Source organism: Atta colombica, unplaced genomic scaffold (genome assembly GCF_001594045.1).
Source record: "Atta colombica isolate Treedump-2 unplaced genomic scaffold, Acol1.0 scaffold80, whole genome shotgun sequence".
NCBI lineage: Eukaryota > Metazoa > Arthropoda > Insecta > Hymenoptera > Formicidae > Atta > Atta colombica.
In genome coordinates, this window is record NW_017259573.1 from 1,250 (window position 1) to 15,972 (window position 14,723).

The window sequence follows — 14,723 nt, forward strand, 5'->3', positions numbered from 1 at the left end:
AAGGACGCTCGATTTTTAAATGTAAATAAAACAAGTTGCGTGTGAGATATCCATTCAATTTTTTTTTTTTTAAAGAATTATTTAAAGAAAGAATATTTTATGGCATTAAGTATGGAATATAATGTCGCTCAAATGTCCGCCGCGGCTTCGCGACGACATTTGGTGACACGTATTCGGGCGGTCCAATTTTCGATGACTTTCTTGATAAATCTGGCTGAATTTGCTGAATGGCGTTTGTTATGTTGACTTTGAGAGCATTAATTGTTTGCAGTTTATTCGTATAGACCTGCGATTTAAGATAGCCCCAAAGGAAGAAGTCTAAAGGCGTTAAACCGTACGATCTCGGTGGCCAGTTCATATCGCCGCCGCGCGAGATAATTATGCCCTCAAATCGCTCGTGCAGAATGTCCCTCGTGGCATGCGGTGTGTGGCACATAGCACGCCATCCTGTTGGAACCACATGTTATCAGTATCCATATCATCCATTTTAGGCCACAAAAAGTTGCTTATCATCGATCTGTAGCGCTCATCGTTGACAGTTATGGCAACGCCCGCTTCGTTTTGGAAGAAGTACAGACCGATGATTCCACCAGACCAAAATCCACACTAAACAGTGACTTTCTCGGGATGCATATGGAGCTGGTGTATCTCGCATGGATTGGTATCGTCTCAAATTCGACAATTTTGCTTGTTCACATATCCAAAAATGAGCCTCATCGCTAAAGATGATTTGTTTGGCGAAATTTAGGTTAACTTCCAACTATTCCAGAATCCAATCAGCGAACACACGGCGTTATCTATAGTCGTTTACCTTAAATTCCTGGGTCAGTTGAATTTTATAGGGATGCAGACCCAAGCAAAATTCCCGATGCAAAATTCGCCAAGTTGAAGTCGCAGAAAAGCCAAATTGACCGCCTCAGGTTTTCTCGTACACTCTCACGCACAGCAGCGATGTTTTCAGCAGATCTTGCGTTTCGGCGACGTACTAGTATGATTATTTATCGAACCAGTTGACTCGAATTTGGCCACTAAACATCGAATAGTCGGCAGGACGGTTGTGGCGAGGATAAAAATCATGTAATGCGCAGAACGTTTCTCGAACAGAGCACTGATTTTGATAATAAAATTTTATGATTTGCACACGTTGCTCAACACTATGACCTTCCATGGTGATGCCATATATTACTAAACAATTCACAACAAATTTGACAGATGTCACTTTAACAACATGGCTATTATGATCTAACAAATTTCGAGCGTCTCTATTGAAAGATCCTATATATATAATTATACATATATAAAATATGTCAATTTTATATGCTTAGAAGAACATAGTGTTCCTTTAATTGGTTGTACCTTTAACCATTTAAATTTATAAAAAAATCTATTGGATATTTATAAAAATAAAAATATATAGTTTGTAGTATGAAAGAGAGAGAGCATCAGAGATATTTTATAATTTACAATTATAATAATGAAGAGAATTATTCCTATGAAAAATCATTTATTGTCAAATGTTCGAATGAAGTAATTTCAAGACGTTTTTTAATCTTATAAAATGTTGTATATGTATTCTATTTTATGTTGGAATTGTCTAAAATATTATATAGACATTCGGAAAAAATTATTTAAATACTGTCAATATTTTTATTTGTCTCGTTTTTAATTTTATGAGATAACAATATATTATTAATTTTATTATTTGATCTAACATCTTTTATATTTATATATTTGTATCAATTGGTAGCGCACGAAGTACAGCGCAGATTCCTATTGCTTTGATTTTGTATATTTGTATTTTGAATTGAAGAAATTTTAATTTTTTATTCTTATGTTAACAAATAAAAAGTAAGCAAGCGTTGTACTTTTAACCAATAATTGATAACGTACATTTGATCAGTCAATATGATGTCGGATAATTATTTAGTTTAGCTGTCTCACTCTATCCAATATTAATAATCTCTATCCAATGTTAATAAAATTATGCTCATTAGATGCAATTTTGAATAAAATGAATGAATCTGCCAAAAAAAGTGTCATTCTGGCTCCGTGAAGCGAGATATTAAACATTAAAGTTAATTTAGTTTTTGACCACTATTCAGGTTAGAACGCTTAAAATATATCCGTTATGTTGCTACTAAAGCCCAAATAATCAACTTTGCAGGTCTATCTACAGTGAACTAATCACGATCAGTGATCCATTATAGATTGGTAGTCAGAATGTGTGGTTGTCGATCGGCTACAGAATCGTAATCTGATATGGCCTTTAATAGCGATAATAACATGTCCTAAGCACTCTAAACTGATAGAAAGCAATTCGATGTTTAATATCTCGCTTCACGACATTATTTTTGTCAAATTCAATCGTTTCGTACAAAAACGACAAATCTGCGTCTTTCTATGGTTAAGTTTATTTTTATATATTTTATATATAAAATTATAGATAGTTAGATAGAGCTCATGTTTATAAAATGGAGGACATTCTTTCTGATACCGACATCTATCAAAAAATTGAAAAGGATCCCACTAGAATATTGACTAATGATCTGCGTAACATTTTAGATGAAAATACAGGGGATTTATAGATGATTCAATGTACCGAAGATTGCACGGATGGTATTATATCCAGAGTTTACGGCTTACCTAAAATTCACGAGCTGGATAATCCTTTGAGAGTTATCGTTTCTTCTATCAATAGTCCATTTTAATATTTTTCTTTTTTTTTACAATATTATTTATGGCAGTATTCCTAAGGTTCCTAGCCAGATTAAGAACAGTTTTCATTTGATTAATAAACTTAATGGTTCTAATTTCGACCTTCATGACTATGTTTTCTGGCCTCATTGGATGTTTACCAATGTTCTCATAGAATTGGCAATTGAGAGCATTGTTAAAAGGTAGGATATCATATTGCTAGTAATATTGCTGTATCTTTAAATGAATTTCTCATTGCCATATGTTTTGTTTTGAATTCAACATTTTTTTTCTTTCAATAATAATTTTTACAAGCAAATTGGTACTCCTATAGGATCACCTCTATCTCCTATTATAGTTGAAATAATTCTATAGGATTTAGAGACTTCGGCTATTGATAATCTGCCAATACAACCTTTATTTAGATTTTATTATAGATATGTGAATGACATTGTCTTGATGGCTCCTTCTGATACGATTGATGACATTCTGAAGCTATTTAATTCATTACAGTAAGATTGCAATTTATCCTTGAAATCCTTGAAATTGATGTTGGTGACAGATTTAATTTTCTCGATATTACTACTATTATCGTTGACAACAATAAAATCATCTTTGATTCAGATTTCAGAAGCCGGTTTGCTCAGTGAGATTCCTTAACTTTCATCACCCTCTTTGTTATAAGAGATGCGTTAGGCATGAGGGCTGTTGATAGGGTCATATTATTATCTCATTCAGATTTCATGAAAAAAATCTTATTAATATTATTCACACTTTCTTAGATAATGATTATCCTCTTCAATTAATTTTTTCTACTATACATAATAGATTGAATTACTACATTCGCAGAAATAATACTGTTTAACCTTCTAATAAAAAAGTAAAAATTGCTCAAAAATTTTTCTCTATCTCATATATCAATCGATTTCTGAAAGCTTTATGCCATTGCTTAAAATGAATTTAAAATTAGCATATTCCATCCCTAATACCCTTAAAAATTATATTAAAAGAGGAAAAGATCAATTAGATTTTTTTATCATCAAGATATCTATAAAATATATTACGAGGATTGTGATGTCAGTTCCGTAGATCAAACGAGTTTAATTGGAAAGTAAGAATTTTGGATAGAAAGTCTTCTTATAATAAGCGATTAATATCTGAGGTGGTTTATATAAAGAAGCAAAGACAAGGTTTGAATAGGCAAAATGACACGGAATCGCTACATAAATATTCTATCTCTCCTATCTCTCTTTTATACAATCCCATTTCTTTTTTAGTTCCTCTTTCTTCATTTTACCCTTTCCCTATTAGTTTCTAACTCCCCCCCCCACTTTTTAACTATATTTTTGTCATTTAGTAATAATAAGTCAGACAATAAAGACGTTCCATCGCAATCTGCTTCACATTTCTATATTTTGATTGAATTTATATATATTTCTATTCCGACTAAATTTATATTTTAATTTTTTATGTCTGAGCTTGTATTTTAACTTTGGACTTTGCAACTTGCTTTATATATTTTAAGATAATGTTTATTTTTACTTTTTATGCTATTTAATTAATTTCATTTTTATTTAGTTTATACTTATTGTTTCTTTATTTTTATCTTCTCATTATTACTATATTGATTGTTTTACTATATTGACTGTTCCTATAATTTTCGACTTTATGATATTTTAATTATAATATAATTGTAACAAGCGTTAACTTTCTACATACAAATTTTTCTGATCGTTAATGGATCATGCTATAACATCTTTGAGACAAAGAAGAATTTCTCGGACTTATCAGCTAACCATATGATAAAATCCGGCGAATGTATGTATTATCATCTGTATTTTTTTTTCATTATTTATAAATCGTCTATTATTTAAATTTTATTTTAATTATAAGCCATTTAGAATTCGAATTCAATAATTATATTATGTTTTGTCGAACATCGAGAATGACTCAATGAGAGTCGAAACGCCATTTTTTCTAACTTTATTTTTATTTTTATTTTTATTTAATACATTATTTTATTTACTTCACATCGTTTTTTTTTTGGTTCGTAGCCCTTATTGATATAATTTTATTTATATAAAGTTATATATGATGTAAAAAAACATTACAAATATATAAATAAAATTCATTTTGTTGAATATCTTATCTTTATATACACCTTTTATACATTAGTTAAAGATACAACACTCCCCGGTCAGAGTGTTGTGCCTTTGACTAAAATTCAATTTTTTTCTAATGTTAAAAAAGATGTATAAAACAATTTAAACCTATAAAAAATATATATTAACTTAAAATAAAGTCAACTTGAAAGAAATTTTTTGGAATTTTTAAATATCAAGATATAACTTGTCCAAAAAAAAAGTCGAAATTGGTCAAAGATACACCATCTTTCCCTAATTATGTAACTTTATATAATTTTATATAATTATATATGAAATTATATATTTTTTCTCAAATACTAGTATTCCGCATTTTTTTTCTTTGCAACTTGTCAAAAATTTATTATAATTTCAACAAAATGTTAATTTGTCATTATAGAATAGCTTTTTCGTTACAACTTCATTAAGATAATGCATTACAAATTCGACTTTATTAAAAATTTATTATAATTTCAACAAAATGTTAATTTGTCATTACAGAGTATCTATACTTTTTCATTGTAACTTCAAAAATTTATTATAAATTCAGCAAAATATCATTAATTTATCACTATATGGCTAATGCGATACTGTCATTAGAGAAACACAGCGCAATTCAATTTCTCCTAAGAAAAAAGCCATTCAGCATAAGATTTTTCATTGATAGTTAATAAAATGGTTCCTTAAATGCAAATTATTACCGTGCAACAGAAATAATTTTTTTTCTTCAATAAATGGAACTCAAATTGTCCGCAAAAATAGAGATGAAATATAATACAGATGTATGTGTCATCCCATTAATGATATCAAATCATTTTTTTACACACATTTGAAGTTTTATGGACATTTGAAGAGATTATTTTGGCTACAGTGCAAAATGAAATTTGATTGTCTGAAAGTTATGTTTTTATATAAAATTAGTTGCTAAATGAGAAAATGATAAAATTAAAACTATTGAAGTAAAGCAAAATAGTAAAAATATATATTCTTAATTGAAAATTTTCGACCTTTCTACAAAAGCGATTATAATGCATTTCCCTTGAAGTTAGCTATATATAAAAGTTGCACGTCATTGCACGTAAAAATTCTAATTGTAATCCATGATGTAAGTAGACTACTTGCATCATGATTGTAATTGTTAAAAGCGATAAATTGACTAATTACTGCATCGGGACCAAGCATGTGTCTTCTGCGCAGAAGTAACACGAGTGAAACGTCATAACCATAATGCAAGTAGACATGTGCTCGTAACTAACAAAGACAAGTTTGTGCATAGCAACCTCATTTTCTGCCATTTTACAACATATATTTGCGCGGTTGTCATATGATTTGAAATGATTAAAAAAATATATTAAATATTAAATGAAAAATAATAAATAATAATAAAAGTAAAAAATAAGGCTGATGAGGACTAAGTACAACTTTGCTTCCGCCGTTTTTTTCCGAAATTCGAGGCTTTATTGTAAAAAACTGGTTATACATTTATGATTCAAAGTATTGTCCATCGCTGGCCACTACTTTCTCCCATCTTTCGGGTAGCGTACGAATCCCGCGTCGAAAAAACTGGTCATCTTTTGAGGCTATCCACGAATCGATCCAATTTTTTACTTCTTCATAAGACCGGAAGTGCTGGTCAACTAGGCTGTGCGCCATTGATCGAAACAAGTGATAGTCAGAGGGAGCAACGTCTGGAGAATACGGCGGGTGGGGTAGGACTTCCCATTTCAACGTTTCCAAGTATGTCTTGACCACTTTCGCAACATGGGGTCGAGCATTGTCATGCTGCAAAATCACTTTATCGTGTCTCTCGTTGTATTGCGGCCGTTTGTCTTTCAATGCTCGGCTCAAACGCATCAATTGCGTTCGATACCGATCGCCTGTGATTGTTTCAGTCGGTTTTAACAGTTCATAATACACTACGCCGAGCTGGTCCCATCAAATACAGAGCATGACCTTGGAGCCGTGAATATTCGGTTTGGCCGTCGACGTGGAAGCATGGCCGGGAACTCCCCATGATTTTCTGCGCTTGGGATTATCGTAATGAACCCATTTTTCGTCCCCAGTCACAATGCGATGCAGAAATCCCTTCCGTCTTTGCCTTTCAAGCAGCTGTTCACAAGCAAACAAACGCCGTTCAACATCTCTCGGCTTCAATTCGTACGGCACCCAATTTCCTTGCTTCTGAATCATTCCCATGGCTTTGAGGCGTTTTGAAATGGCTTGTTGAGTCACTCCCAGTGATCGTGCCAATTCTTTTTGATTTTGACACGAGTCTTGCTCAAATAATGCCTCCAATTCTGCATCTCCGAAAATCTTCTTTCTTCCACCGCTATGCCGGTCTTCGACGTCAAAATCACCGTTCTTGAAGCGTTGAAACCACTCACGACACGTTCTTTCACTAATAGCGGCCTCATCATAAGTATTTGAGAGCATTCGATGAGCCTCAGATTTCTTCATATTGAAGCAAAAAATTAAAACCTCCCGCAAATGACGAGAATTTGGCTCGTAAACATTTTCAATCGAGAATAACTTTATGATGCAGACACAAATCGACTAATGTTTCTATGGGGTTATGTTGACAGATGCCCAAGTTTATTGTATGACGTCTATGATCTATTTATTTCGACCACCACTTACCGCTAAAGTCATCTATAGGAAAACGGCGGAAGCAAAGTTGTACACCTAATATAATCGAAATGTACCGTTGAAACTCATCGTCGGAAAATTATAATTTGTGATTAATAAATATTATTTAGTACCTAATTATAGCTCGTTTAATGTATTGACTTTTTTGGGTTTTATTATTTATTAATTTGTAATAAATAAATAATTATTGACTATAAATAAGTGATTATTTACTATTTGTGAAACTGAGTTTTATTGTAGCAAGTGTATTGAAACAAAATGTTTAGTGTTTCACAGTTGACAGCCTTCATCTCTTATCAACATTCATAGATAGAGATTCAGAGAAAAATGCTTGCAAATTGCACACCATATTATCCCTTCCACTATGGTCATAACTACAAAGCCGTGATCATAGTCGTAAGTTTTCATCCCGTCGAAAGATTGCGATTAACGCCTTATCATTATGACCAATGGGAAAAGAATCTTGTAATTTATCACTTCCCTCGTTAATCAATTTATCGCTTTTTATTATATCAACGCGATGCTGCAAACGCTTTTAAGCGTTTTTTAATTGGTCAGTTTGTAAAATTCTTTCTTCTATAATAATTAGTCCAGCAAATGCTTCAAAGCATTTGTAACGAGACTTTGACGGTCTAAAACGTGTAATGGCTTTAAGACCGTGGCTCAGGTTTACAATGCTTATGAATCATGGAAGGCTGTAGACGCGATTATTACCAATTTTTTAGGCCAGACAGAATTAAAAATTGTAAAGAAGTTGTAGCTGAAATGATTGCTGCATTTCGTAAAAAAAAGAGTCAACATATTGAAAATATACTTTTTGCACAATTATTTGGATTTCTTTCCCCACAACCTGGATGATTTTAATGATGAGCAGAGCGAGCGTTTCCATTAAAATATTGCTACAACGCTTCAAAGGAAAAGACTCTCGCCACATTAGCGAATACTGTTTGTTGATTTGCCGCGACAAACAACAAGATCAGCATAAATGCCGAAGCAAATGCTGTTTTCGCAAACATGAAATAATTTGTTTTTTTTTTGTACATTTAATTAATAAATTTTTTAACTTTAAAATTATTGACTTAACTTTAATAATTTCAAATTTAATTTTCTTTATTTTGTTAGAAAAACGAATAATAATTATTGCTTTTAAATAAAGTTTTAAAATATGTTTTCTCATTAATATTCACAAAAAAATCATACAAAGATTGAAGAAGGAAAAATTTGAACAATTTTCGACTAAAAATACATTTTTCACCATTTTGCTCTATTTTAATTGTTTTAATTTGATCATTTTCTCACTGAGAGATCAATTTTTCATGGAAGTACATAATTTTCAGATAATCGCAAAAGGACCCCGCATTAATCCTGTATGAAATTGAATTCCGGTGAAATCAAATGGTTTTCTCAAATGTTATAGCTTGTGATTTGCTAAACACAACATATAAGTTTTAGTTTTAGTTTCAAAAAAATGAACAGTTTTCATGTTCGATTTACCTATACTGACACCATAAAATATTCAATAATTTCTAAACGGCTTAAAATGGATAAACTTACAGCGTTTTGAAAAGATCAATAAAGATTATAAGAAAATGAAAAAAAAAGTGGCGATTCTCACTTTAAAAAATCAGAGTTGACTTTATGCCCTTCTTTGGCGACGCTACCCAAATTCAAACTAATGAAGGCCTTTTTATCAGATGTACAAGTATGAAATGACGATTTTTTCCCAAAAAAAAACACGTTAAATTTGGAAGAATGATAAAAAGAGCTTTATTCAAAGTATGCTCCATTGCTAGTTACACATTTTTCCCATCTTTCGGGCAACTTGTGGATATCACGCCAGTAAAAATCTTCCCCTTTTGCCGCGAACCATTCATCGAGCCATTTTTTCACATCTTCGTATGAACCAAAGCGCTGCTCAGCAAGTGCGTGACCCATCGATGCAAAGTGGTAATCGGAAGGAGCCTGTCTGGTGAGTAGTCTGGTGAATAAGCCGCATGGGATAGAACTTCTCAGCTGAGTGCTTCCAACGTGTCCTGAACTGGTTTTGCTGTATGTGATGGAGCATTGTCATGGAGAAAAATGACCTTGTGTCTTTTGGTATTCTGATCGTTTTTTTTAAGCAGCGAACGGTTCAAATCGATCAATTATTGTTGATAGCATTTGGTATTAACCGTTTCGCCAGGCTTCAATAGCTCATAATAGATCACACCCTTCTGGTCCCACCAAACACAGAGCATCTTCCTGCCAAAGCGATTCGGTCTTGCGGTCGATGTGGATGGTGTGCCTGGGCCTACCCATGATTTTTTGCGCTTGGGATTCTCAAAAAAAATCCACTTTTCATCCCCAGTAACGATACGATGCAAGAATGACTTTCTTCTGTATCGTTCGAGCAAAATTTCACATATGTTTTTGCGCCTCTCCATCTGTCTCTCGTTCAATTCATGTGGCATCCATCTGCCGACTTTCTGAATCTTTCCCATCTCTCGTAGGCGATTGAAAACAGCTTGTTGACTAACGCTTAATTGCTCTGCGAGTTGTTTTTGTGTTTGTGAATCATCTTCACCCAGCAATGCTTGCAATTCCATGTCTTCGTACTTTTTGGGCAGTTTTTTGTGTTCCTTGTCTGCAACATCGAAATCTCCAATTTTGATACGCTAAAACCATCGTTCACACGTTTTTTGCGATGGAGCATGTTTATCATAAGCTTCTCCAAGTAATCGATGATTCCGCAGCAGTTTTCTTCAAATGAAAACATTAATGAAAAAATTAATGCTATCCGCGAATGCTCCTTATTTGGTACAAATTTCGTTATATTAAACACAGCAACACAATACTATGCAAACACTTTTCAATCAAATCACTTTGCGCGTTTGATACTTGTTGATGGTACAATAAAATAGCGTATAATGTTAAATCTTTGTACTTCACATTGCATTGGTGCGCCATCTGTTTCTCAAATCGTCATTTCATACTTGTACATCTGGTAAACTAACTTTTATCTAAAACATTATTTTATAAAACTTATAATTTTTCAGATATTTTGCCGTCTCGAAACGTTTTATGTTCCTTATGATTATGTATGGCGTCACATATAATTATATCCCACATATATCATACATACTATCATATATAATGTTCAAGATATGTACACATGTATAAAACAATATTTTGTTACAAAATATGTAGTATAGCCGCTATCAATTCTGATTTTTTTTAAGTGAGAGTGAGTGTTTTGTTTAGCAGATCACAAGCTGTAATATATAAAAAAATCATTTCACCGAGACTCAATTTTATATAGAATTAGTGCGGAATCTTTTCATTTTGCACCGCAGACGAAATGACCTCCTATAAACTTCAAACGCGTACAAAAAATGCAAATGATTTGATATCGCCAAACGAAACGTATGCTACTAGATCTCTTTTACGGACAATTTGATTTTTTCATGTGTGAAAAATGCTGTCGCACAGTGTTATAGGTATAAAGACGAATATAAATGAGAGATGCATTTTGAAAGTACAGTCTCTGTACAAAAATTTAATAACCTAAAATTTTTGTGACATATTGATGAAATTTTGATAACATTGCAATGAATATTATGTTAGTTTTAGAATAATTTGATAAAACTTTGATGAAATCCAAAACGAACATAAAACTCAAAATTTCATTAAAATTTAATTAAAACCCTATTGAAATTTTTTTCACCAAGCTTTTAATTTTAAACAAATCAATATTTAACGTGAGATGTACTTATTTTGATTTATATTTGCAGTTGGAGTGCTGTGGTATTGACAAACCTCAAGATTTTCCTAATTTACTTAATGGAATTCCTATACCAGGAAGCTGCTGCGGTAAAAAGGACTCTGACATATGTGATCCAATAGCTTCTTACGGGATAGGTTGCGTAGACGCATTAGAAGATTTCTTCACATCTGCTCTTACGGTACTGGGTGGAGTTGCTCTAGGTATTGCTGCTGCAGAGGTAAGAAACTAAATAAAGACAAAAATAAACTGCAAAATTATTACATTTATGTATATTATTAAAAAGAGATGCGCGATGAAATAATAATTAAAATGTGCATCTATCTTACAAGGAGAGACTCACATAAGTATTTCACGGATTTTGATCAGCTTTTGCATGATTGTTCTGAAACACCAAACAATAAACTCTGTAAAGCAGTAAATTGCATTTCTGTGTATTTTTCGAGAAAATTATGATTTTAGATCACGACGACAGATCGCTTTTAAACCTGGGGGAATCAATAAATATTTCAAAAACGAGTAATTTTCGCTTTTTTGAATGTTAATGACGCGTGTTTTAATGGAAGTACGGTTAGTGATTGTGGGATGACACCAATGTTTATTCGGTGTAGAAAGACAGTATGCATCGCATATTTCTATGATAACTACCACTCATCATTATGTGCATTATTTTGCCAGGGAGCATTGTGAATAAAGAACGAGAAATAAATCGTATTTTAGGAAGGAGAAAAACGCGAAATCTTCTTCATTGTTTGAATTTTACGAAATTAAGGCGAAATCGCCACCACATGGTGATCTTGAGCGCGAATGGTCGGGGAACGGATAAATGAGCGCATGAGGAAAACCGAGCGTTACCGAGAAAACCCAAAGGTTGAGGAAGAACGTGGGAAGAACGGCGCGTCTCTCCAAGCAAGAGAAAACTAATAAAGTATATGAGCTAATTGAACGTTAAGTCTGCGTCATTTATGTTACTCCTTTTACAACAGTATATTATATTAAAAATTAATTTTCCTAATATACAGGGTGTTTGGAAATAATCACCAAATATTTCATGGGCAGGTAGAGCGGACTAAAGCGAACTGAGTTAAAAGTCTTCTACTATTTTGTAAGTTTCCCCAATAATTAACAAGATATTAATCCTTAAAAATAGCCGAATATAATATTACTGCGAAGTGTATACGCCTATCGATCACTTGGTGTGCGGGCCGTGGAGATAGCCTGGCAAGCGCGCCGTCAGAGCTATGGAGGCTTACGGCAGTGTGCGCGGCGCGGGGCGCTTGCCAGCTAATCCCCACCTCCCAAGGCCCGCGCCAAGCGATCAGTAGGCATATACACTTCGCAGTAATAGACCGGGCGAGCGCGTGTATTCGGCTATCTTTAAAGATTAACTATTGAAGAATATTATCTCATTAACTATTGAGGAAATTTACAAAATGATAGAGGACTTTTCGATTCAGTTTAGTCCGTTCTATCTGCCCATGAAATATTTGGCGATTATTTCCAGACACTTTGTGTGTGTGTGTGTGTGTGTGTGTGTGTGTGTGTGTGCATGCGTGTGTGTGTGTGTGTGTGTGTGTGTGTGTGTGTGTGTGTGTGTGTACATGTTGGGAGTACTAATTAGTTCGGTTCGTTTTTTGTGCATTTATTTCAAAACAAAATGAATGAACAGATCAATTAAAGTATTGTCCATCACTGCCTACTACTTTTTCCCATCTCTCAGGCAATTTTCGAATTCCATCTCGAAAAAATAACTCGTCTTTGAAGGTGATCCAATTTTAGAGCCAATTTTCGATTTCTGCAAAAGAAGTGAACCGGTGACTTGCTGCATCCTTCGGAACAACTAGTAATCAGAAGGAGCAATGTCCGGAGAATACGTCAGGTGCGGTAAAACATCCCATTTGAGCGTTTCCAAATATTTTTTTACGACTTTAGCGACATGAGATCAAGCGTTGTCACGAAGAAGAATAACTTTATCATGTCTTTGCTCGTATTCCGTTTTTCTCGCAATGCACGGCTCAAACGAATCAATTGTAGCCGATACCGATTGCCCGTAATGGAATCAGCTTTCAGCAGCTCATAGTAAATAAGACCCTTTTGATCCCACCAGATACAAAATCTTCGAACTATGAATGTTCGGCCGTGATGTTGATGTTGAGGTCGATGGCAACGATTGACCAGGCTTAGCGTAGTATTTTTTCTTCTTGGGATTGCTGTAGAATATCCACTTCTCATCTCCAGTCCAATGCAAAACACAATCCAATGTAAAAAACCTTTTCTCTGGTGTCTTTGAATTAGCTGTTTGCAAGTGAAAAATCGCCTTTCAACGTCTCTCGGTTTCAGTTCATAAAGCACCCAATTTCCTTGTTTTTCATCAGTCAATCATTCCCATAGCTCTCAATCAAACAGAAAAGGCTTGTTGAGTTACCCCCAATGATTCTGCAAGCTCCTCTTGCGTTTGATTCTGATCTTCTTCGAATAATGCCTCTAATTCTTTGTCTTCGAATTTTTTTGGCTGTCCAGAGCGAGGCTTGTCTTCAACGCTGAAACGTCGAAACCATTCCCTATATAATTTATCAGTTGGAGCAGTGTCATCATAAACTTCGACAATCATTCGATGGGCTTCTTTTCTTCCGATTAAAGCAAAAAATCAAAACCTCCCGCAAATACTGCTTGGTTGACACAAAATTCGACATTTCAAACACAGTAAAAATCAAGATTTTTGTATGAAACTCAAAGCGATATAAATTGAATATTATTAGATGTTTAACCTCTCTGAAACCGCCAAAATGAGCTGTCACTATGAACCATTCACAATCAGCTGGAGCAATCTTTAAGGAAACGGAAACCGAACTAATTTGTACTCCCAATATATATACGGGATGTTTCAGAAATAGTTGGTCATGCTCTAAGAGCATATTCCTTCATTGCACATTCATTGCAAGGATGAAAAAAAATCATAAACATAGATTTGGAAACGCTTCCTTTCCAAGTTATAAAATTTCTTATTTAAATTGTACGTATTTACGTCGGACAGCAACTTCGCTTCAACGTTTCATGGATTGTACTTTTATTCATCTTCTAAAGTAAACAAAGAGTTATTAGATAGGTTTGTATGGAACTGAAATCAGTCTTTATTTAAGCATTTAAGAGTGAAATTAGTATTCATCAATGGCAACATGGCAACTTATTCTAACATCAAATTGATAGATATTCACTACATGTATAAATGAGTTAATGAAAATTGCAGAGAAGCTCAATATCTCTATTAACAAATCTTTGCTCAAAGATGTATAAAATAAATATAAAATAAAATATAGATAGTATTATATAAAATAAAATATACGTATAAGTATAAAATAAAAAAATGTTTAACTTGGAAAGGAAGCGTTTCCGAATCTATGTTTATATGACTTTTTTTTCCTTACAACGAGTGGAATGCTCTTAAAATTTGGCCAACTATTTCTAAAACATCCTATATATAT

At 33.3% G+C, this 14,723-nt stretch overlaps 1 protein-coding gene across 1 annotated transcript in view; it reads left to right on the plus strand.

Annotated features, from left to right (window-relative positions):
* LOC108692709 (CD63 antigen-like) overlaps positions 1–14,723 on the plus strand; it is a gene marked incomplete at its 5' end in the record, with an annotated part of 22,236 nt that overhangs the window by 816 nt on the left and 6,697 nt on the right. Inside the window, one exon of the mRNA XM_018201093.1 lies at positions 11,252–11,461. Coding sequence (XP_018056582.1) covers positions 11,252–11,461 — 210 coding nt within the window. The remainder of the gene's footprint in view (positions 1–11,251; positions 11,462–14,723) is intronic.